This window comes from Aquila chrysaetos, chromosome 1 (genome assembly GCF_900496995.4).
Source record: "Aquila chrysaetos chrysaetos chromosome 1, bAquChr1.4, whole genome shotgun sequence".
NCBI lineage: Eukaryota > Metazoa > Chordata > Aves > Accipitriformes > Accipitridae > Aquila > Aquila chrysaetos.
In genome coordinates this window covers 79235943-79261393 of record NC_044004.1, presented here as the reverse complement: position 1 = coordinate 79261393, position 25451 = coordinate 79235943, and the positions used below count along the sequence as shown (strand labels likewise).

General features: G+C 38.3%; 2 protein-coding genes and 1 long non-coding RNA gene across 5 annotated transcripts in view; 1 reads left to right on the top strand and 2 right to left on the bottom strand.

Annotated features, from left to right (window-relative positions):
• The first annotated feature begins 1464 nt into the window (after positions 1-1464).
• Positions 1465-25451, top strand: part of LOC115346074 — a 68475-nt gene continuing 44488 nt past the window's right edge. The window contains exons 1-2 of the long non-coding RNA XR_003925013.1: positions 1465-1770; positions 12487-12565. This is a non-coding gene — a long non-coding RNA (uncharacterized LOC115346074). The remainder of the gene's footprint in view (positions 1771-12486; positions 12566-25451) is intronic.
• On the bottom strand, positions 5200-8161 carry FABP2 (fatty acid binding protein 2). Its single transcript, XM_030025722.1, has 4 exons — positions 7936-8161; positions 7097-7269; positions 6398-6505; positions 5200-5444 (listed from the first exon to the last, which is right to left on the bottom strand). Exons 1-4 carry the CDS (start codon positions 8000-8002, stop codon positions 5394-5396), a joined length of 399 nt encoding a protein of 132 aa, XP_029881582.1. The 5' UTR covers positions 8003-8161; the 3' UTR covers positions 5200-5393.
• PDE5A (phosphodiesterase 5A) overlaps positions 15359-25451 on the bottom strand; it is a 141335-nt gene continuing 131242 nt past the window's right edge. For all 3 annotated transcript variants that reach the window (XM_030025627.2, XM_030025610.2, XM_030025619.2), the window contains 6 exons: positions 24520-24620; positions 24350-24427; positions 23422-23485; positions 22770-22844; positions 22184-22267; positions 15359-20770 (listed from right to left, as the gene is read on the bottom strand). In XM_030025627.2, coding sequence (XP_029881487.1) covers positions 20633-20770; positions 22184-22267; positions 22770-22844; positions 23422-23485; positions 24350-24427; positions 24520-24620 — 540 coding nt within the window. In that variant the 3' untranslated portion in view covers positions 15359-20632. The remainder of the gene's footprint in view (positions 20771-22183; positions 22268-22769; positions 22845-23421; positions 23486-24349; positions 24428-24519; positions 24621-25451) is intronic.

Here is a 25451-nt window from a genome sequence, read left to right as displayed (position 1 = left end):
TTAAACACTGGCATGTTTCAGAAGGCACAGTTAACTGCTGAAGCTAGAATCTCATACACACTGTGGTATAAAGAGAGAAAAGTAGAATAGAAAACCAAACAGCATCAAACCCTCATGATTAACTTTTTGAAAGAAACAGCTGGGTAAGCTTCATCTACTGAGGGAAAAGGTCTGAGTTAGCACTTCAGTCTACATAAGAGCTGGATTTTAGTCTCAGCCACTCTACAGTCTGTCCTTTCACTTGATTTTATTCAAACAGTACATATTTTCATTTCTACTTAACAAACCTTTAGGCACTAATTACAAAAGCACAGTCAAGCTGTCTTATGTGACCTTTAAGGCACAGTTTAGAACACAGAAACAGGATATAGGTAAAAACCTGAACAGTAATACTTGTGATACAGCCGGAGTTATGTTATGATATAGTGTGTATATATATGCCTCTTGCATTCAGATGCAAGTGGAGGCGTGTTCCCAGTTGTTGGTGCTGCACAAATGGTCCTGCTCTTCCACTGCTTGTTTTCATAAGGTGCATCCTGCGATTAGATAGTGGCTCTACAGAGAACAGAAGAAGTCCAGTTACTTTTGCAGTCCTTGGAAGATAACGGCAAACACAACAGAAGCATCAAGCATGCTTTCCAATCCAAGAACCGATACTATATTTTTTTTTTGTTTTGTTCAAGAGGAAAAAATAAATCACGCTGCCGGTTGTTTGGAATGAGCTTTACGTTTCTTCGGCGGTGTTTGTGCTTTCCAGGCCTTCCTTCTGAGGCTGGGAAGCTCCAGGCAAGGAAAGCCAGAGCTGCTCCCCGGTGCCCGCTCCGCTGCCAGGAGCGGTACCTTCCCCCACGCCTGTCCGCACGGCTCACCAGCGGGCACCCCAGCGAGGCAGGAGCTGCCCTCCCTCCCTCACCCCCGGGCCGCCCGCCGCCCCTTTTCTCCCTCCCGGAGCCGGTGCCTCAGCGCAGCGCCGCGCCTCCTCGCCCAACGAGCGGGTGGAAGCCCGCCCCGCCGAGAGCCGTCTGACCTGGGCCCGGCGCCCTCAGGGCAGCAGGTAGATGACCACGAAGAGCGCCAGGTCGAAGAGGACGAAGAGCCAAAGGTCCAGCCAGTAGGACTGCCCCGACAGCGACAGCGCCCGGCCGCCATCCGCCACCGCGTCCCGCTGCTGCTGCTGCTGCTGCGGCGGCTCCCGCCGCCCCGCCGCCGCCATGTTCTCGGGCGTCGCAACGCCGCACAGCGGCACCCACCGCGCAGGCACCGGCTGCTCTTCCGGGTCGGGAGCCAATGGGAGCGGAGCGCACGTACTGCCGCCCCGCCCTGCGGCCCGCGCGGGCCGGCACCGCCCTCGCCGCCTCAGGTAGCGCCCCGCCCTGCTGGAGGCGGCGGTTAATGGCGGTTAGCGGCGGTTAGCGGCCGTTGGGGCGGGAGTGGCGCCGCTGCGGCCTCCGTCGCCACCCGGTGACGGCGCTGGTGTTTTGCCGCCTAGCTCTCCGAGCACGGCTGCGCTCCCTCGCTGCTCTCCTCTCCTGGCAGGCTGCCGCCGCGGTGGCCCCTTCCCCCCTCACTGCTGAGGGGGCTAACGGCCGCGCCAGGGCGGGCTCGTGTGGTAAAGATGTTGGACGTGGAGGGAGCTCCTGCTTCTCCTGCTGGTGTTGGGAGAAGTGATGCTTGCGGAGGCTCCCTCCGAGCTGGTGACTGACATTTCTGCAGTAGTACCTGGGCACTACCGGTGGCTGCTCCCTGCCAGTCCTCAGGGCGCTTGGCCAGGTGAGATGAGGGTGTGGGGAAAAGCAGGTGGTCAGTCCTGTCAGACCGCCTTGGCCTTGCTCTGTTAAACTGGATTGGGACTTGTGGGGAAATAAATATTCACAAGTTCTTCCTGATATGGTTTCTTGGAAAGCAGATGATGCCCTGGAAGAAACTAAAAGACCTTTTGGGAAACCCTGCTGTGCAGGAGTTTAGGAAAATTGAAATTGTTTTAAGATACGCTCCTATCCTGGAAGGTTAGTTGGAGCTTGTACACCCTAAACAAATGTGGAGAAGGTCACCCAGATAGTGTATACTGTGTGCTTTATTTACACAACACACAGCTGCATAAGAAATCAAATTAAGCCGCACAACCTGATGCTGTACTCCTAGTTGGGATGTGCTACCCTCAGTCCAGCCAGTTCACTCAGTACTGAAAGGAGTGCCATTATTTTCTTTGTGTCTAGAAGAGTGACCAGAAACTTAGGAGTATACTAAACAAAAACTGCCTCATTATAGCTATTAATGCTTTTTAGCCTCATACTAAGAGAAAGGGCCACACTTGCTGCAGAATGCAGAGCAGGTATATCTGAGCTTAACTTCTCATGAGCATGCGCTTAGGGGTAGCTATTTTCTCTAATAAGTTCTACCATTAGAAATAAGGATGAACTTGAATTTGTCTCTGTATAGCAAGTATCAGTTAAGCGTATGGGTGTTAGGTGAAGTATATTAGAGATTTTGGGGGGAAACAATGCCAATACTTCCACTTTAAGTCTTGGACCCATCTCTATTACCTCATTTGAGCAAAAGGAATTGTGGATTTTAGGTTTCCCCACAGCAAATGATTTCCTATTAGATTGCAAAGTAATGTAATTCTGAAATTCCTGCCTAGGAAACAAAAGTCTCCTACTCTAATTTACTAGGCTATCTCATTCAAATTCTAATATAATGATCTTTATTAGTTTACCAAACCTGCACCACTCTCCTCCATCCCTTTAATTGATGATCTTATCTCAAGTATTGGAGACTGAGCCTTTAAAGATTTTTCCTTGCTTTTTAAGCATAGCTGCTGACAACATCTGTGTGCAGTATTTGGAGTTGTTAAATACTTTTGAGCACTCTTTTTTATTAATAATTATCAGATTACTTTTTAGTTTGTGGCCTTGTATGTAATCTGGAATTAACTAAAATAATTTCTCAAATACTTGATGAAAAAAATACCCTACTGATTATTTTAGCCAATCAATCAAACAAATCTGGTAACCTAGATCAAAATAACCATGAATCACGGTGTTACTGGGCTGGGTGTGGCAGAGGTAAGTGCACGGGTGCTAGAGTTCCACTTTCTGAACCAGAAGGATGCAAAACCTAAATAGTCAGCATACTCAGGGAAGAAAGAGAAAACATATTCAGAAACTTAATACAGCTTTCATTCTAGACAGTAAAGTCTCTAAAAGAAATATAATGGCATTCTCCAATTTCCTGAAACCTTTGACATGTAATTGTTAATATATGCAATTTAGAAGCAATAATGACATGCAGCTGATAATGAAGGTCACACTCTTAAACAGCACTTCGATGGTTAGGGCTGCTGTCTTACAGTTTAGTCTGCTTTTTCAGTGCGCATAGCTTAACTGAAAGAGGCTATCACATGGCTTATTGCAAGCCATTATTTATCCCTCTCTCTTTCAAAGGCTTTAGCATCTAAACAAAATAGCCTAGAGATAGACAGAATTTTGTAATAGTGTTGTTTCCAGATTTTAGGGTGTTGGTTTTGTTTGGTGGGGTTTTTTTTTTAGTTTTTCATACCTTTGCTTTTCAGTTTTACATCTCTTTGTAATTGAAAATTGAAGGACTGTTTAAAATGGTTTTCTCTTCATTGCGATGTATGTGGTATATCTATCCACTGAAAGATGATTATGTAAAAAATACCTACACTGGAAGTTGCATACAATCCATATCCGGGGGAGGAAACCAAATTCATAAAGAAGGGTCGTCTGTCTTACTCCGGACTCGAATGCTGTTTGCGTCGTGAGAGCATTTTGGCAGTAGAGGGAGCTATGAGATGCTGAAGACCACAAAAATACAGGCTAAGAGAGGATTCAGTTATAAAAATAACTGAAGGAAAAACGGTTTTTCTTTTTTATTCAGTTATGGCCAGCAAAAAGACAGTCAAGGAGAGCCAAGAAAACAGGGGAGTAGATTTTGCGAGGTATTTTGAAAACCCATTAAAATCATAATGTAAATGTACCTGTTCAGAAATGGTACTTGAAATTGGACCTGTAACAAGCAGCATGTGAATAAGCACATGGCAGAAGATTGCCTAACTGTTTACCATCATCAGGGAATTCTGTGATGAAGTGCTGTGAGACTTTACAGATATGACTGCATTCATATTTTGGGTTAGACCTCAGGGCTGTCCTCAGGCCCACATGGTATTGTGACCTTTTAGCAAAGTCTTACATGAATCAGTCTTTTTTCTAGCTATGGCAGTAGAAGCATGGGTGCAAAAAGCTCAGAAGCCAAAAAAAGAGCTCGGACCATATTTGCTGAAGTACAAGAGTGCCGGCAGCACACAGGTTTGTTTTGCTGATGTGTCAGAAAGGGTCTGGGACTGGGAAGCAGGCTGCCCTGTAGACAGGGGGACAGGACTAGATGACCACCAAGAGGCATAGTTAGAGGGACACAGCAGATCTTAACTAGTGCTGACCCTCGAGAGGCAGTTCTACTGCAACCCTTAGGAAACAGCACAACTCAAGGGAGGTGAGGCTGCGTTGAAAATAGCACTTACAGACTGGACAACATGAGCAGATTGTGGTGCATATTTGTCACCCGTCAGAAACACCAGTGTTTGAAATCAACGTAGTCTGAAATCACTCTTTATCTTGTTAAGATACCTTCAATATTTTTATTCATGTCCTGAAAGAAACTCACTCAGAGCCTGCTAATACTCTTCCTGACACAGAATGATTCGAACCCTTAATAAATTGGAACAACTCAAAATCTGCATGTTTAAAAGCATGGTCATACTTTCAGAAACAAATACAATGAAATTACTTTATGTGAGATACCTGTATATCATCAGTATGTGTTTTATATTATTCCTATTGATATGAGCAAGGTATCAATGGGATATCATTTAAGTCCTCCAAGTGAGCTGTATTATCACACCATATTTTGTTTATTCTACATTTATATTTACATAAAATAGTCTTAGAGACTTCGGTGTTGTTAGGTTTCTTTTAGGTTTTGCCATCCTTATTACACAATATTCAATACACAGAGAAACTCTTTATCAATATAAATATTAAGGTAAGGAAACTAAGTTGCCATTTGAGAAGCAGTGCAAAAAAATATTGATGTTCTGCTTATACAAAATAGTTTTTGCAGCCTTTTACGGTATGGCACTCAGGTAGGACTTGGTACAAATAACATTTTAGCATTTGTATCAAATTGTAATTGGATTTTATTTATTCAAGGCAAAACAGTAAACATAAGGAACTAGCCTCTGTTTTCAACAGGGCTAAGTAATTGCAGCTTAGGAGGTGCTGTGAGGGGATAGAAGGAAAAAAAAGTAGAGGATATGTAGAAAAATGATCTTTTTTCATTGTTTTTCGATTCTAGTGCTGTTCTGGGTGAAGTACTTAGTCCCTTTTGAAGACTCTCTTGGCTTCAACTCCTTCATATCTGTAGGTCTGTTAAGAAATTAAGAAGAAAAATCAGTGGCTGCTATTACAAAGTTTCATTTCACACATGCTATTGAGAGATGGTCAATAGTGATTTAATTAATTGTAACTGGTGGCCCTGTGGGGCCTTCCAGCCCTTGTGCAGGCTCTGAGGAAAAGAACATAAGGAAAGCAACCTGTTGTCAATAGGCATAAATTCTCTATGCAAACATTTGAACCACCACGGGACAGCTTTTAGGGGCTTCAGAAAAAACCCAAAGTGTTGAAGTCCCGTATTCCTAATACCACTACTTAACAAGTTTCATCTATGTGACTGCTTTTATTAGAAGTGTGAAGAAACACTGAAGGGTTGGACTGCATGTTTTTGATATCTCAAATCTCATACCTGTCCATAAGGTTGTGTTTTTTTAATTTATTCTTTTAAGAAGCTTGTGACCTGCTAGCGGAGAGGATCTTAAAGCGTTACAGTTCAGTTCAGTTTCTGGCTTTACTGCAGACCTATGAAGCATTTCCCTTTTGTCTCAAACTTACCTCTCTGTGCCATCATACCCTGCCCCAACCCCAAACTTTGTTTTAAAAGGGCATTTATCAGCCACTGACAGCATTACGCTGTAGTAAGCTCCTGTGGTAAAGCTTTTACAAGGCAGACACTTGGAAAAGGGACTTCAGTCAGAACACATCTATAAAGTGTGTATATATGTATATATCTTCTGTATACAGCTTGTGTTTACAGGCTTCAGAATGCATTGATAAGATACAGTTCATGGGTAGAAAAACGTAAAAATCACAGATTGCGAGTTTTATTTTAAAGTTTTAAGTTTTGATAGATCCTTTGAGCATTTTAACTAAAGATAAAAGAGGTTATTTGGCTTGAAGAAAATATTTCCTACTTTCTGAACAGCTTTTAGAATTTTTTCCGTTCATTGTATTGTAAAGTTGTATGTAATGACTACTTAACTCACCTGAACAAGTTCATCACCTATGACTTCTCTGTATGCTGTGAGTACTTTTCCATTATCTTTTCTAGTAAACGTTCCTACAAGTTTATTTCCTTCCAAGTTCCAAGAACCCTACAATGGGAAAAAAACCACACCCAAATATTTTGCAACAGATATGACACTGATCTGATTTAAAGACTGCAGGAAAGCTTAAAAGTGAGAAGAGATTAAAACAGTAATAATACTTTTTTGGACATTGATGGAAAGGCTGTAAAAATGAAATTTTAATAAAACCACTAGTTTATTTAATTGCATAATAGTCAAGCTAGATTTTTTTAGTACTCAGCACACCTCATTTTAATTAATTGTATCAACAGAGAAAAAGTCATTTTTTATAAATACCCACTCTGCACTCTAGGTGGCGTACTTAAGCATTATAAGAAGTAAAATTGCAATTACCGGGATTTCATCATGTGAAAATTGCTACATACTCTGCTTTTTGTGCACTCTATGGAACTCTGAGTTTAATGGTACAGTGTTGAACTATTAACAGTTAAGACTACCTTGTGGTTTTGTATATAACCTGCAAACATTCCTGAACAGTCATACTTCAAAAGTAAAATTTAAATTAAAAACTAGGAAAACAAATCATTCATCTTGAAACTGTACTTCATGAAGTTACTATCATATAATAAATACATAATTATATAAAAAGTCTCTTACAGTAAGTTCAGTCCCATCAGCCAGACTGTACTCAAAATTGACTCCCAGAGTGAATTCGATATCTATGGTACGGAAGTTGCTTGATTCTTTGATAGTAAATTTGTTTCCATCTTGCTGAATAGTGATCTTCAGATTATCATGGGCTCCTAGCTTTCTTTTCATCATGTTAACACCTAGAAAAATCAATTACCATCAATCAGAAGAAGAGGCCCTAGAGCATCATATTTGTCTCTTTTTAGTGACTTTTATGTGGTCAAGTAAGTTCATTCCAGCATTCTGACCTGAATTTTTATTCTTCTTCACTTTTTATTGAGGCCACATTCACCAGCACAGATATAATGCAAACCACTATCCAACTGGAGTGGTTGTATTTAGATCCATATAATGCACAGTTTATACAAACTTAAAGTATCAGAATGTTAAAATGACCTGAATCATGTGTTGCTATAAAATTGAAGAATGATAATTTCCTCCTTGTGTAACTTTTGAACTAGTTTCATGTTATCAAAATAATATTCCTGCTATAGAATTTTGCTTAAAGTTTATAATTCAGATTCTCTGAGCCTTTTCCTCAAATGTAGACTTAGGGATTCTTTCCCCTGCTGAAATGAGTTAAGTTGCTTAAGATTAATGTAACGTAATTAAAATCAGAACATTTCTCAGTATCTTTTCCCCCCTCAGTAGAATCTTTTGAAAATAAACGCAGTACACTATGCAAGGGCAGAGCAGCAAACAGCAAAAGGACAGGCTAGCCAGAAGGTAGTTCACAGACAGCTCGAGTTTGTATTCAGCCATAGTGGTGTCATTCTTGTAGAAGGCATTGGAAAAGTAAGACTTACCCATCGCCTCCATGAACTTCTCATAGTTTTCATTTCTGTCTATTTTCCAAGTACCATTATATGCCATGTTTCTGTCTGTAGGAGGACTGTTCTGAAGTAACGTATCTCTGCAAAGAGAATTTATGTACTGGCTTATCTTGAAAGCAATTTACAGGATGATGTGGCTGACTAAAGCTCAACTGATGCACTGATCTTTTCAAGGAGAAGTTTACTGTAGTTTAATCAAATTTCCCATCGTGACCACACTGCTTGCTGAATCTCTCCCTTATTGCCCCAAATCATGACAGTATCTTTATTGTTCATCTTAATAAGGAATTGCTAATCCAATAATTTTATTCACCATATTTGAGTTGTAGTAAAAATCAGCTATCTAGTGAAAGCAATAATTAGACTAAGAAAATTTCTTGACATTTTCTATCTCTGTTGTATCTTCATGCTTGTGGGAGAGTCTTTATGCAACTGGAGGCATTATACTTACCCAACAAAATAAACACAAATCTCTACTTTGTCTATTATAATTTTTTTAGAAATCTGTTCTGCTCAACATAATAAGCATGGGGCAGAGGGTTTACTGAATGTCTGCAGGTTGTTTCAGAAAAATATCCACTTGCTTGTTGTCTAGTGCTGAGCTAGGAAAATTGGGATGATATTCTGTATTCATGTGCTCACTTTTTAATATATAGTATAAATTCTGAGCAGTTTCTACACATTTCTTCATTATAACACATTCAGTGAATGCTATGTGCATCTAATCCATTCCTACGACAGAAAAAGATGTGCAGCTAAGTGAATTTATCTGATGTGGTTGATTTCCATAGGTCCCAGATTTTGTCTGTTCAAGGATAATGCAGAACATGAGTCTTCCCTGACTTAGATTCTTCTTTCCCACTCCCCTTCCCCTCTAATTGGTGCTACTGGAAACCGAGCAAAACTATTGACCCAGCTTTTGTCTTCACCAAGTTTAGGGTTATAATTATTCTGTTCGCATGGATGGCACCAGCTTTGCTATCTGTTAGCTTCAAAATGTAAAGGTAAATCCTGAACACTGAATTGGATTTTGCTTAGCACACAGGTGATGGGTTGTGCTCTGCTTACCAAGTTTTAACAGTGTCTCATGTTATCATAATCTTCTACGTCTATGGATTGCGGCCTGGAACAATAGCTCAACAAGTATTTCTCACTTGATGAAAAGAAAAGAAAAAAGAACGTAGGTTCATATTGTTGCAAGTGATGTAAGGAAAGGTGCCATACTTGCAGCCAAACACGGTGCTAGAAGCTGACCGTGCTTTAGAGTTAAAATTAACTTTTCCAGACCCTTTGGTCTTCTGAAAGATGGGATTTGGTGCAAGCTGGTCTGTTGTAGTTGTGAACTACAGCTATTCCAGTTCAAGAAGACTCTCCCAGCAGTAATTTGCAGAGGTTATCTCAGATCTGCCAACAGAGCTCCTTTTGTGAGTGTTTCCTAATTCATGTCATCTGAAGTGAGCCACCTCCTTGTACACAGGGGACGTTTCGAACCTGGGGGTTTTGCCTAAACTGTGTGGGGAAGAGAGGGTAATATGAAGAATCTGATTTGCCAAATGAATGATTGCTGAGTACCCCCAGCATGGGGTCACACTGAACATGTTGGAGCACTAACCTACCTGGTGAGCTGCAGCTGGGAGAGAGCAGGAACCCACAGCCATGTCCGTGTTCGGTGTGGGAAGGTTCACCTGCAAGTGACAAGGACTGGGGTTGTGGACAGGTCCTCTTCAGGCTGCAGCTTGTCCTCTTGCCTTCCACTGTTCCAGCTGCTGTCATTTGCGTGCCGCTCTTCCTGTACTAGCTACCTGTTCTTTCCTCTTCCCACCTCTTATATTCCTGTCTTGCAGGGTAAAGAAGCCTGCCAGATGGAAGGCTGTTTACTCCTAATGGCCTCACAATATCTACTTAACACCACCATTTAGGTCTCATTATGTAGTTTTTACATGCAGTTTCTTCCCACATTTTCATGCAGTTTTTTATCACCAGAATTAGTATCTTTTGTGAAGGACAAAATTGAAATACTGCATGTCGCTGTGAACTGGAACGTTGTCAGGTACAGGCAAGACATTTGACTTAGGGAAATATATAAGTGCTAGCCCCTGTAATTGGAACTGGGAAAAAATCAGCCAACTATAACATGGAAGATGAGTAGTTGTGTTAGCATGATGCTGAATCCAAACTCAGTGTCTCAAAAAGTGTCATAGTCCATGCCCAGTGCTGTGCTAATCATAGATGCCCATCTTACCCTTCAGCCAGCTCAGAAAATGGGCAAAATGAGTTTCTATTAGAGTCAGATTATCTCTTTTTATTGCATTGGAGTGTATCTTGACCTTTGTAGTTATCACTGTCAAGCTGTATTACTTATTTAGTGTATATATACATAAAAATACCTGGTGTCTGGTTATAGTTCATCCAGTTTATTGTTGCTTAACAAAATTATTAGCTCTCTTTACAGTCTTTGCAGAAGGGTTCTTTCTGACAGTTGTGTAGTGCAACTTTTGAACCACTTCTGTTGTATCCAGTAGAAAATTGAGGCCTGAAATAACGTGAATTATTCAAATTATTTTGGGCATCCATGAAAACTAACAAATAGGAAATGACCTTCTATTTTGAGCATTTCAGGAAAGCTTATCTACTTTTTAGGTGGGTTCTGCATTCTCTCCAAGAACCTGCTGATTACATTTCATTTAACAAACGCTAAGGTATCTGAATTAGTGTTTATATATTTAAACAAAACTGATGTTAATGATCACTGTCCTCATTTGAATCCAGCCTATCTTCTTAACCTCTGAAAAAATAACTCAGAGTAGTGACATGCTGCAGGTTAAATATGAATTTCTACATCAAACTTACTTCAGCAGTTTTTGTGAACCTTAAAAAAGAGGGAGGGTCTTATGGAGCAAGTCCTCAACTAACGGGAAGATCTCTCAGATGTGCTTTTCCAGTCAGTTATCTCACAACTTGCCTTTCCCCCCTTGTGATTCTTTGGTCTACCTCAGAAGTCAGGCTAATCAGCCAACTCGAAACCTTTTCACCATGGAAGCAGCGAGTAGCTGGGTCCTGAATTTCACGTCAAAGCTTGTTGCTCCATTTCTGTCCCATTTTTCCCTTCCTTAACATTTCTTTTCACTGGGCATGAATCCTTAGGATCCTGTTCAGATCAGCCCCACAGATCTGTCAGTTAAGTATCTCCACAGGTGGTCAATATTTATGAATTTCATGGTGTCTCTACGTTGGTGTAGCTCTGACAGCATAAAGAACTGTTCTTCTCTGAGGTCTGATGGAATTTCAGTGCTAGAACAAGCAGCCGTCTTTTTAATCTCTCACAATTTACGTGAGTTATTTAGGACTACTAACACACTAAAATCTGACTTCAGTTTTCTTACATGTACTAGAATCATACAATATACATTTTATTCAGAGTTGAATCCCTATAAAAGCTGGGTTTCCTTCTAAAATTATAATTAAAATTGGTTTTATAGATTTTTTTTTTTAATGTTGGAATATTCCACAACCTTTTTCCTTTTTCTGTCTACCTCTTCCTTGTGTGGTTTTCAAAGCTACAATTTTTGCTTAGATGGTGCATTGAAAAACTCATTTTTTAGTATTGCTGGTTGCATGAAAATTGTGAAAGCCAAGGGTGTGTATTTTTGGCTTTGTGGCTTTCTTCAGTGTGCCAGCTTCAGAACACTGAAGGTGGACAAACTTACTACCTTTGAAGTTTGATCTTTAAATGAGGTGGATGGAAATAAATTATTAACTTATATGGTCATGCCAATCTCATCATGCCAGTCTGTGATAATCGTACCAAGCTGTATTATGATGGTAATTGACAATGAAGTTCCAAAGATCAGGGTGACAAAAATGCTTTTGCAGTGGGTTATATTCATCTATCCTATTTATTGTTTTGTGGCTTGTCTTCAAGTTGTTCTGCCTAAAATTAGCTAGGACAGTGGAACTCAGCTTCACCATGGAGTGATAGTGGCTTGGTGCCAGCATAAACATAATACACTTATGTAAATATTAGTATATATAATATTATATATTAAGAGAGAGGTGAATCCCTGTTAAAACCATGCAGACTAACTGGTTTCTGTCAGGTAGCTGTGAACTGATTTGGCAGTGTTTAATGCATGTTTTCTACTGCATGATTCTTCTGTGTGTCTTCAGATGGATTGCAAAGATGGTTGGGCGCTTAAATCATTCAAGTGCCCCTGGATCCCTTATTGTGAAGTTTTGCTAAGCATTTAAACCACAAATACTCAAATTTATGTCAATATGGTAAATAGATAATTCTATGCCAGTAAAGCCAACTTTAGCATAACTATGGGTGGCCTAGCAAGAAGGAGCTCAATGGAGCCTAACTAACGCCATCTCTTGGATAAATAATTTCAAAGTATATTTTGCAGTTGGATGTTGTATTGCAATTGGATGTTGTATTGCAGCAGGATTAGACCATACTTGAGCTAGATTTTGTCCTACTCCAGCTGCCTGTTTGCTAAGTTTCTGGTTTTATTTTGGTTCAAGGAGAATCTCCTGGATGCTGGTAGTATGCAATCTGTTCAACATGAAGACTCAACATTTGAAGATTACTTAGAAATTTCTGGTAAGTATAGATCCATTTTTCTGATTAGTTAGTAGTGGACTGTGGATCTTAAAACTTACTCTCAAGTGTCTGTATACACTCACTCCTTTTTAATTTCTGTGTAATGGCTGTGATCCATAAAGTGCTGCATGTTTTGGAGAGTTGATGACTAGAGATAACTGAAGTGCATGAGCTAATAACCTCCAGGTTAGAAGAATCTAGAAGCAAAAGGCAGGATTTTCTTAAAGCAGTAACAACTCTGGTATTTACTTCATCCATTACTGCATGCTAAAATGAATCCTAGGATGACCTAGAATAGTAGAATCTAGCCTAGTTTCAATGAAAAGAGGGTGGGTGACAGTGAACAATTGCCAATAAAAATAGGTGTGCTTTTCCAGTAAACATTATGTGAATCTCTGAGTATTAGTGCCATTTGTCACTTGTCACATAGAGACTGATATGTCTGTTGACCCACAGGGCTTTGTGTCAGGCTTATCGAAGGTATTTAAATGTATATCTTAATACTCTTTTCCTGTATTTTCCAGGCAAATACTTAGTAGCAGGCAAATTTAGGGAAGCAGTTTCTTTTTGTTCAGAATATGAAATGTGATCAAAGGGTGGGGTTGAGTTATAGTCCAGTGAGCTAACAATGTACAGTATTGAAAGTCTGCATCAGTGTTTTCAGTTTCTCCAAAATCTGGACTGGCTTTTAGTTCATTTCAGCATAGCTCTTTGCTGATCATACGCTTTTGCTCTTGGTTATAATGTAGCTCCAAACTCCACCAAAGATTATTGTGATTATCTGGATTAGTGACTTGAATCTAATCTCATCTGTAAAATAGGGAGCTTCAGAGTTCTTCTGAGCTCAGCACAATAGTAAGAGAGCACTCTATATGGCTCAGATATTTAAATATTTGTATATCCAAAAGGAAAAGATGGCTTCAAGACAAACCATTCTTTTCTTCATGTCTCATGTAAAAGCAGAATGGATAGCTAGATCCTGGTTTTATTTCCAGCTCAGGAATGGACTTTCTGTGTGACCTTGATCAAATTAACCCCTCTCCCTATCTGTAAAATGAACTTCCCTTCCATTAAAAAGCCACATACATAATAAAATAACGTGCCAGTGACTTGATTAACTACTGCAAAAAAGGATTCTGAAGAAAAGCCTATATATGAATGTATCATGTGTAAACTAATGCTATGATTTAACCATGGATTTTACTCCTAGTTTTTGTTAAAGGTCTTTGATGATGTTAAACAAAAGAAACCTGTAAAGTATAGATCTGCATATCAGCCACTATGAACCAGTGGGTGGGCAGTAGCAGGCTATGGCTGAATTGATTATCCTCATATTTCAGCAGTAAAGAGGATTTTATCTTTATTTGATAGTAGATTCAGAATAGAAAATAATGCAGCTGTTTGGAGAACAGTTCGATCTCAGGAAGTGCAAAAATAAATTTCTGTGTTAAATAAAATAAAAGCTTTGGAATAATGCAGCCAGGTATTTCAAGAAATTCTGAATTGTAAATACTGAAGTGAAAATTTACTGTGTTTATAACTTGTGGTATTTTTCAACTGCATGTGCTAAAAAATGCTACTCTCCTCAGAAGGGCTGAAAAACTCAATGGCTGTCAGATTCTATAAATTTAGATCCTAAAGCTTACTATTGTAACAAACTCACACATTTGAATTATTTCAAAAAAAATCTTAAAAGGGTGAGATTTCACGGGACTGTGAAATGCATGTCAGCAACAGCTGTCACCACTGTTACTAAAAATATGGCTGGAGGAAGGAGCTATTGTCTTTTCCATTTGTTGAAAAGGTATTGTAGTTGTGCAAGATGTGAAAGACCGAGCGTAATACTCTTTTTCACCTCTTCAACAAAAATACCTTTGTTCAAGGTTATATTCTTTTCTGGGCTGGGTAAGAAATGTATTCCAGTATTCCTGTTGAAACCTGTGCCACTTCTCAGAAATGAATTAAAACATTCAGTAGGCCAGTGAAGACTAAGCAGGAGCATGACTAGGTTGGTGAGTGGGCTGGAAAGCTTGTAGTCCCAACAGCAAATGGTTACCTGATATATGTAGATATACATAGACAGTTGTTCAGTTGCACTCCTAAGTTGCAGTTGGTTCAAGCAAACAGTGCTTGTGTTTTGTGCTGAACTAAATCTGGCCCTTCATAACTTTTTGAATGAGACTGTTGTTTGTCAGGGATGTACATACTTTTTGGTTTTGCCTAGAGCTAAAAAAAGTCAAGCCAGAAGTGTTGCTGCAGAGAACCTAATAGGCAAAGAACAGAAATTGCCAAGAAGCCCATTGGTCTGGAATTACTTCTATGATCAGCAGTTAGCACATGATGAGGCTTTTGTCAAAAATAATTTTGTCATAGTTTTGTTTGATGTCACTGGGTTCACTGTTTCCATCTCTCTTACATGCTACCCCAGGAACTGATACTTGGGGGCAGAGGATGAGGATGGATCTGTGTAATGGTTGTACTGGCCGGTTCCACTTATCCAATAAATAAACGGATGTCTGACAGCTCCTAGTAAGTGTAGCTGCAGTGCTCTCTAGTGGTTAGTAGCAGTGAATTATTTTTTGCTGGTTTTAAACGAGAGGTACTTTACCACTGGCTCATCTCAGTTGTACTTATAAGTATCTTGATATTAATAGTGAAGTTTTTCTCTTCAGGATTTCTAGGACCTCGAGAAGTTATTATAAAATACAAATTTACGGAAGCAATGATTTGAATCAGGGAACAATGAGGTGTTGAAAATTCAACCTCAATAATATTAATTAACAAACAGTAAAATTTGACATCATCCTTTTTATTTTAAAAAGCATGAAAACAGTACAAAGAGAAGAATGAGGAAATAAGTACTAAGCAGCAGTTTGACCACAGAAAATAACTGGACTCTATATTCTCTATTAGCTGTACAGTAAGTAGGACTAATGATTCTCTTAAGTAATGTAACTAGTTTTACTAAGCAGTCATAGGACAGAAGCAAGCAAGAACAAGTAAGATTCAGAAGACTTTAATACTGCTCAAAGGCAAAACATAATATACAGAGTAACCCCCTTAACCTAGTACAAAAATACTGTGCCCAGAAACTATGTATTTGTTCAAATATTTTTAAAAGATAAAAGAATACAAATGCACAAACTCAGTGGCTAGTGACTGTGATTAAGATTTTTATTAAACTATAATAGAAATGTATATTAAAACTATATACAGTGCATTTCACACTACATTCTTTAAGAGACACATGCGGGTGTCTGCCGTGTGAATACATAAGAGGGCTCAAATTCTAACTTCAGTTACATCTGTAAGGTACCTTGGGCATCAGCAGGAATAGCTGAATACAGCAAAGAGCAGGTGAGGCAGGTGTTACCAAGGGTAAGAGTTTGGTCCCTCTTTATAGGTAAAAAATGTGGATTTGACCCATACTTTCACTTTCTATACAGCTCAATCCAACTTCCACTGAGGTAAATGGGAATCATATAATTGACTTCCAATGGGCATTTGAGCATGCCTTAGGCCCTGGCATGACAAGCTCATGCTGTGAAAGTTAGTGGAAACTAGTTACTATATAGCATTGTCACATAAATACACATTTACAAACAGTGGTACTTAGATATGAGTTTCTCTATGGAAACAAACTTCTTTATGTGGAAAATAAACTTTCCCGTGCAATTTCCATTCATCTAGCAATGACAAAGATAAACTATCTTGCTTTCACAATTTGCTGTATTTAGCGTGTCACTAATTACCCGGCCAGATTCTGTGATGTTTCTTGTTCCTCTGAAAGTCCAAACCAAAAAATCTAGCCCTCATATTTACCATACTCTGGCCAAACTAATTTTTTTATTCAAGCTCCAATGTTCAAGCTTATCTTTCAAATTAGTGCAAGTCCCTGAAGAAGTACAGCAGGGAACTGTGAAATAAAGCTGAAACCTTGTGGAATGTAAACTGCATGTGATTTGACATGAAGAAGAAACTACAGCATTACTCCTAACTAAAGCTAATGTATAAATTTGCCTGAAATACTAGGTCTCTATAAAACCTTTAAAAATGTATGAATTTATTATGAATGAGGCATTTTTGCCATCAAAATGTCTCATGCATAACTGTAAGGGGCACCAACCAGATCACTCGGGCAACATCCCCTAATTTTAAGGTGCTAGATCTGATTCTTCATAATCTTTCTGTATAATGGATTGGAAAATCAATTACCTAGTAATTTTGAAAAATCTTATATATGAATTGGACAGTATTCTGATTTTGTCAGTTTGTGCCACTGCCAGATAAAATGCATTGGATTGGAGTTCAAAAGTTTATCTTTACATGCATGCAATTGTCAGAGGGGGATGCATAAAATCAGGCTTCAGTCCTCTCTTCTGAAGAGAGATCAGCTGTTCATCAATGGAATAGATTATTCACTTTTATCACTAGCCCACATGTACTTGTATTTTGTGAAAATATGAGAATAATCTGCTCTTAACTTTAAACTGCTACTAATTAAAAATCAACACCATCTCCAAAATCAACATTACATTATTTTCCCCTCCTTTCTTCTATTGTGTGAGATAATAGAAAACCTAGACATTCTACAGCTAATATTGGACGTGTGGCTAACTTGTTGGAAAAGAAGTACTACTTACAGCTTAAGAGCCTCACTGTTATTTTTAATCAGAAGAGGTAGAGCTAATCAGTAATTTTGTGTATGTTAATACATATGACAAGTAATTTTTTTCAGAAGGGGAACAAAACCGGAAAGAAAAGTACATTTTAAGCATTAAACTGTGCTGTGGAGTGACTTTAAAAGAAAGTATGTTGATGTCTGAGAACAAGTAGGATACTAACTTAGATGTCTTGAGACAAGTATTAAAAATTAGTGGGGCAAATTTTGTACCCGAAGACTTAAATATCAAATTTTACAATGGCTTTCATGGAGTTAAGACTGAACTGACAAAGTGATAAACTCCATTTCAGCTTGTTTCTTGTAAAATCCACACTGATTGCTTTAGCTAGACCATATAAGTTGGGGAAAATAGGTTTGAGACCCGACTAAAATAATTAGATACACAACTCATGATGAAATTAATGGCAGCTGCGAGGCTGTAATCCACTAGCTGGGTTTGAAAATGCTGAATTCTGAAGGCAAAGAATTTCAGGCAGAAAACAGCTTGGCTTATTTTCATATTGCCACTTATCTACATTATGAAAGGAATCAACAATTTCTGCAAACAGTTCACACAAAGCTATGACACAAAACCAGCACACTCTGACTTTGCCTTCAGGCAGAGTAAAACATTATATAAACAATTTGATTACTCTTTGAAATTTCATGAAGTACAGCAATCTATGCTTTTAAGGTTCTTAAACCAGTAGTTTAAAGGGTTTGGTTTTGTAGAAATACATACAGATACAGGTGTATTATGATAGTTAAATGGTTTATTTACTAGGAACTGCATTTCTATGTATGTTCCAATCTTTATAGTGGAAGAGATTCTGTGGGATAGATGTGTACAGATACGTAATTAAATATATGCACATACTGTATAACTGTGTTCATTTTAAGTGAACCTTTGAAAAAATGCAACGTCACATCCATTTTTTTCAAGTCAAAGGTATGAATCCAGCACTCCTTTGTAGTAGTTATAAATTTTTGTCGTAATAAAGCTTTGCTGAACAGACAATATAGCAAAGAAATACTGGGATCCTAATGTAAATGATACATCACTACACTGTAATATCACCATAGTTGATTTGCTGTGTTGTCACCATGAATTACTAGTCTCAACCATACTAGCAAGAATACACCTTTATATACATATACTTTATTCATATTTATATTAAATATGTATCTCATCAGTTAGCATAATAATTATATTTCAGTATCTCAAGCATTCAAGGAAGAGAATATACAAGGACTATGCAAATCCTGAAGCAAAGTTTCCTATTTATCAAAAAGTACCTAAAAACTTTTTCTGGGGGGTGTGTGTTGGGGGGGCAGGCTGCTGTCACTTTTCTGCTTAGCTATGACATACTACATACATATATTGTACTGTATATGCATATAAATACACATATGGAGCACTGCATAACAGTAGCCCTGGAATGCTTAATTATTGTTGAATTCCATACTTTTTTTGAAAATCTGGAAAAAAAAATCAGGAGAAATACTTTTGTAGAAAAATGTTTTCAATTCAGCTGCAATAATATATTATTGGTAGTCATTAGAGAAGTCTGAGATAGGATTTAATCAGTGACAAATAATTTAGGTTGGCAGAAATGCTGCAGACTATCAAAATACCTTATTGTACATTTAAAAAAAAAATTACTATGAAACTCAGTATCGTCAAACACTTTGAAACATTTGCTTCATCTTTTGTTAGCTTCTGGTATAGTTTATCTAAATGCAGAGACTGATAAAAGGTTTTTTTCACTGTCTTTCTGATCAGCTCTTACAACGGGGAATTGATAGTCTCCTGGGAAGAAGAATTTATTGCAGTTTCCAACTAGAATTTTCTGGATTACTGTGATAGAAGTAAACTCCCACACTTCAAAGTACAATCCCAAATGTATTACTTTTGCCTAATACTATTGCTGATTTTAACTGAAAAATCATTACTAAAGATTAAAAAGAAAACCTGCCTCTGTGCAGCCAGTTACACCTACTGCTAACCAATCTTAGGTGGCTGACATTAATCTCCTAATCCTGTCTACCCAAAGAATAGTACTCTCTTTGTATTACTCTTTTGGGGTTTGTCTAATGTGTATATTTTCTTGAATTGATTCTCAATTCAAAACAATTTTTATTAGTCATCTTCATTTACACAAAATATCAATGTTGCTTTTTTTACTAGTGCAAATTAATTGATTTCTTACTTTTCTGAACGTTAATGCCTCATATACAAATGGCAAATCCCTGTAGCATTCTCGGCTATTTTTGCTTTCAGTATTCTTTTCTCCTGTTCCTTTAAGACATTGTGATTAATCAGTGTTAAGATTAACTAATGCTAAAAATGATTTTTAGAAGATGTTAACAGAAAACTTTCTTCAAAGTGGTCATAGCCATTTCATAATAGCACTGGTCTAAAGAATCAGTCATTGATAGTCACCAGAAGTGTGCCATTCCTGCATCATTCTCATTCAGATTTTCATCTCTTGCAATCACATTCTCCTCTACTCTTCCTGCCCGTGATTCAGTCTGTTGGTTATGATGATGTTAAATTCAACTTCCAAATGAAGTTAAAACCAGCATATAAAAATGATCCTGTTTAGTTTCCATTTCTCTGTGTGCTTCTTGCAGCTTTCTATGGGAGCCATTCTTCCATGGCAGCCTGCCAGTTATGTTGTGACATTTCATCAATCTTCAAGCAGTTTCCATTATCATGGACAATTATGACACTTCTACCACAAAACTCCTAAGACCCCCATTGCCTAGTAATTCACAGGGTTTTTAAAAATTTCTCCAAATGTAAGACATTTGCTAAGACGTTCCTCTAATATGAAAAAAACTACTGGGTGCACAGATTCTGGGGCTTTTTCACTTCAAAGCCCAGTTCCATCTCCTCAAAGAGGTTAGCATAGTATATGCTGGGCTAGGCTCCCCAGAGTTAGTCCCAATCTTTCCTCTGAATCCCTGGAAAGAGAACAGGCAAGACTGCTCATTACTTTTATAGCATAACTCAGCAAGATTGGAAGAGAAAAAAAGGTGCGAAATGCAGTAGTCTTTTAAGATACTGGCCACAACATGATCACTAAACAACTATATACATCTATAAAGTAATAGGCTGTCAGGGACAGCTGAGTTACTGCGCTCGTACCTTCTTGTGGAACAGGGTAGCAAAAACTACCCTTGCAGATCTTTCTCCATCTCAGTCAGATGTAATAAAAGAAACATTCTATCTTCATATAACCTTGGCATATACATGGTCATGCTATATCTCGAAATGTGGAAAAATAATACAGCAGTGGCAAAACATAAGCCAAATTCATACAGTGTTTAGCAAAATGCAGTACTCCCCTATTACTATGTCTTCTACGTGAACTTAAGCTTGTGGTTGTTAAATCAATATCTCAGTTCCGTTTGGCTTGATTGCTTTCTCCATTAATCAGATTCTTCTCTTGTTGTTCAGCTAAGGATTGCCATTTCTGCCTATTTTTTCTACAGCCATCCAGTAAAGGGTAGCAGGCCTCTGACACGTGCGTTAGGGCCTGAAATAAATTAAGAACATGTAAAACAGATTACATTTAACAACAAAATAAGTGTTCTTAAAGATGAACATGAGAGAGACCTGAATGACTGAAAAACGAGGTCTATCTGTAATTGAAATTGAACTTGTATTTTGAACTTTAAGGAAGGCTTCCTGCTGCACATCAAACATGAACACAATTACCTGGCACTAGTGCAGATTAGACTGAGCGGCAGTGTCCAGAGAGCACTTGATGTAGTAGCTACATCATGTGATGATGTAGCACATAGGTGCAGAAGGAACCACGATAAGTTTGTTGTATTATGCACAAGTGACCTGTCCAGCGTTCCTAGTGAAGTACTATGCATGGACTTTGTTTGCAAGGCAGTCCTTTGAATGTATAGCAACGTTGGTCACAAGGATGACCTTGGAATGGTAATCAGACACAGAGCAGGTCATCCGTGGGACCATATTCACTAATGGTGTATTAACTGATTCAGAGGAATTCTCCCAGAAATATTTGAATTCAAGACAGTTAGCACACGATAGATAAATTGCATTTGACACTTAGTGCCTTTTAGGAATAACTGTGACCGAAGTCAATCAAGTATTTTTCCTGATGTGGCAGTGTTACTATATCAGAGTGAAGGAGAACTGGATTCTGATATTTAAATACAGAATTGAAAAAATAAATAAAAGAACAATTCATAAGCATTTCTGTATGTTTTTCTTTCCTGACGGAAGTGATAAAAATGTATCCTCACACTATGACAGTCAGTCCTTACTTGCATAAAGGGTTCTATTGGCTTTTGGAATGAAGTCACACTATTCAGAAGTGTAAAGTGGGAGTTTAATAGTTCAGACAGTGCAGGACAACAAGGTAGGGGAAAAAGTGTTTGAGCCCACTGATTCTATAACTGTTATGACCGACTGCAGAATACACAGAGAAGAATCCTGGCCCCTCTGCTGGTCACTATACAAAACAAAATTTTGAATTCTGAATTCTTTAAAACTCTTAAACAACACTTTTTATCAATGCACTACATGGATACCATTCTTTTCCTAGATAGCAAAGCCTTAGTTTTGTGACCTTCCCTGATGATCATAGCAGCTCACTGGAGCTGCTGGAATCTAGAATATAACCCAGGGACCTAACACCAAGTGCACGGAGCAGAGCAATTACCACTAGGTTTTAAAAAATTATAACAAAATACATTATTCAGACAAACATACCATGAATGATAAATACTAAAATAATAATTTCTTCCACTGAATAATGAACCATATGTAATATATAACAAAAAAAAAAATCTTTTTTTACTAAAGGACTAGTTTAGTATTTTATTTTTATTCTAATTTTAAATCTGCATCTATTAGAGGCTACAGTGAGCAGTTCTGGTTTTAGATACTTGCAATTCTTTCTTAGGCACCATACCTCATACAGCTGCAAACAAACAGCATCTATGAATCCAACCTGCATGCTAGGAATTTTATTCTTCTTCTCTCTGTTCATTAGATCCTGCAGATAAGAAGTAAACAAGCTCTGTGTTTAAATGCATTAAATAAAAAATGCAATCAAAACCAAAGAGACAGGCTGGAATTAAAAAGCAGCACCTTAAAAAGCACAGCAAGCTCATGTGTTACAAGGCAGGTAATCTGACTGCATGACTTGCCTTCGGGGATCGTCTTTGGACTGACAGAGCCCAAATAGCTAGATGAATAGACAAGCTTACTGGTTTTGGATAGGTTGCAAATAGGTACCAATTTCAGAATGTATTTCCTAGACAATTTAGTAATACCAATTTAAAAGAAATAACGCTGTCTGTTCTTCTGGCTCAGAGATAATGACGCAGTGTTGGTGTTTGGGAACCACAGAAGAAAACTGACTACTAGGAAGACAGGGAGGGAGTTGGTCCTATATTCTGGTCAGTGGGAGAAACTGTGGCTTTTGAAAGGAATGTGAAGTGCTGTTTGTAGAAGCCATTTTGAAACAGGTGATTCTGCATGATTCTGCCACTTACTGTTGGTTCTATGTTGAGTTCCTTCCGCTCTTTGTCTCCTTGATCAAAGAACTCAGTAGCTACAAGCTCAGCAATCTGTAAGAGATTTCACACATTGAGAGCTCTAAAAAGTTTGCTTGCTACCTACAATCAAAGCTGTTTCCTGTGTTTCCTCTCTCTCCTTAGGATATATCGAATTGGGACCCCCCATAATGACACTCTCCAGCTTAACAGCTAGCTTTTAGAATTCTTCATGCACACATCTGTGCACAAACAAAACACCTGCATGTGCTGAGATTTATTCTGACAAAGCAAAGAATAAAATGGCACATAGGCATTTTACCATTAGTAACAGCTGGAATGAACAACACAGAAAAAGGTCAGCTGATACTAGTGTGTTGTGTCAATTGACTGCCTTGTAGTAACACAGGAATGTTGGAAAGAACAAAGATTCCTGATTTACCTTCGGATTACTGCTAACATGGTGACATAGCTAAATGCACAGATCTTGCCACAAAGACCTGAGAAACTCTTCAATCCACATACAGCACTTTGAAGGACTGCTTCCTAAGGCTCTGTATTCCACCACTGCCTTTGCATAAGGGCTGCATGGAGGAAGCAGAAGCCATTATGCAGACTTTGTATTTAGCACATCTTAAAATTAAGCACATACCCGTTGCTGAACTGGCCATGGTTTAGTTATGGCTGATAAATCACAAGCAGTCATCAGCATTGCTCTGTAGAAAAAACAGAAAGAAATCTATGAATAACTGTATTATGAAATGTATGTAGCCACCAAGTGAAGTGACTAATAAAGTAGAATATAAAATTCAAGGAACACTAAAGTCAGAAAAACAAGTGAAATTAAAGCAAAGTTATAAAGGTATCCAGGGCTCGATAATGTGGTAGACAGAAGTGAGCAAATCTAGACTGGCTCATTTGGTGGATTCCCGTCAAATGAACTGTTTCATTCTATTTGCTACTGGACAGACAGCACTTTTATTTATTTCTTACATTAGCAATGACTGCCATCTTTATTGACAGTATGAGGGCCAAGGGCTGAAATGGGAATAGACATAGAACATGACTAAATTAGACTGGTTTTTAAAGGCACTGAATTTGAAATATGGCATTCTTCCTTTCTGAGACAGCCTATGTTAGCCTGCTTTTCTGTAGCTGTGCATTACAATATATGTCTCCATTCTTAATCTTCTTTTTTCTTTACTGCCAGTATGAAATCAGCTTCAAAACAAACTGCCTGTCCTGAATCTTTAGTTATTGGTTTCAGCAATTCAATATTTAAATATAAAGTATCGACAGCAAAAGAATATGGTACCGAGACAGGAACACTACACTCTTTAGGAAAAACAGAAATGCTCATGTAACTCCACGTGCTGCTTAACAAAGTTTATTATACAGGTTGCAGACTTAGTAATTCAGACCCAGGGAGTCATTCAGTGACCTGTGTGTGTCAGTGCCAGTTTGTACAGGCCCAGAGCACACAGATCTGCTGGTTTTAATGAAGTTCACAGCAACATGGCATGGAAAATTTGGCACCTAATAATATTAACTGACTTCTTAATTATTCTGCTTTTACTTACAAAAATAGCTCCTTCTGTGTAGGATCTTCCCAATTAAATTGCTTCTTCCTTAGAAGTTCAAAAAATTCTCCTCTCCTCCTTTAAAAGAAGTTAAAATAAGGTTTTGCAGCATGCTACCACAATCCAAACATCCAGCAATGACTGTCCAGCCAAACTTGCCTCTGACTTACTTTATGTATAGTGCTAGGTCTGTGGCAAGAATGGCTTGTTTTATCATTTTCAGTGTGGCCTTGTATTCTTCAATGGAAAGGCTGCTGAGAATCTGATTTCCCTTTACAAAAAAACAAAAACAGTGTTATCAGTAAAATGGGCAACAGCACACCAGCTTGCTAAAATGTCTCTTAGATACTAAATCATTATGAGTAGCTTGCTGATATCTGATGTCATTCTTTTACCCGGCTTCCTTTTGCAGATTCCCCAATTTAAAAATAAAAATTCCAGTCTTCTTGAGTAATGGCAGAAAGCTGCACAGCAAAAGCATCATAATGGACTATTACAAAATGAAACAGCAAGCAGAGCAACATCAAAGCCTTTAAGTCCATTTCACTCATCAAAATTAAATTTGCCACTAGCTATATCGTGGCATTTCACTTTCCTTCCCCTCTGCCCCTGAAGCAGAGGAACTATAATAGATTCCAGTACCTGCCTATACACTTCATGTAAATGAAAGTATTTTCCTTTTATGAAGCAACATAAATAACAAGCTATTACATAGAAATATAAGCTCAGCAGCCCACTTAAACCAAAGCACTATGGAGCTGGTGAAATGGCAACTTGCCTCCACTTTTTTTCCATATTTTCCTGAATACAATTTCATTACAATACAAAGCACGCTGGAAGTACCATCCATACCTGTGATACAAAATAAGCAGTGAAAATATACTGCTTTGAAATGATTGTGCATGCTGAATAACTGGTCTTAGAATTAGTTAATAATATAAAAAAAGAAGAATGTTGTTTTATTTGCATATTTACTTAACTTAGGTTTGGCTTCACTTTGGAATGTCAACATTAGCAGTGTTTGGTTTGGTCTCATCAGGACTGCTTTGTGTATGTGTAGGCCGGAATGTTTTTTGACATGAGAGCAAGGACTTGGGTTTGT

What these genes read in the sequence shown, in the direction of transcription:
- FABP2 (XM_030025722.1), bottom strand. Translation starts at nt 8,002, where the DNA reads ATGGCATATAATGGTACTTGGAAAATAGACAGAAATGAAAACTATGAG. An exon ending in GAAGTTCATGGAGGCGATGG is followed by an intron (nt 7,270 to 7,935) that starts GTAAGTCTTACT and finishes TGATTTTTCTAG; the next exon opens with GTGTTAACATGATGAAAAGA. An exon ending in CTGATGGGACTGAACTTACT is followed by an intron (nt 6,506 to 7,096) that starts GTAAGAGACTTT and finishes TTCCCATTGTAG; the next exon opens with GGTTCTTGGAACTTGGAAGG.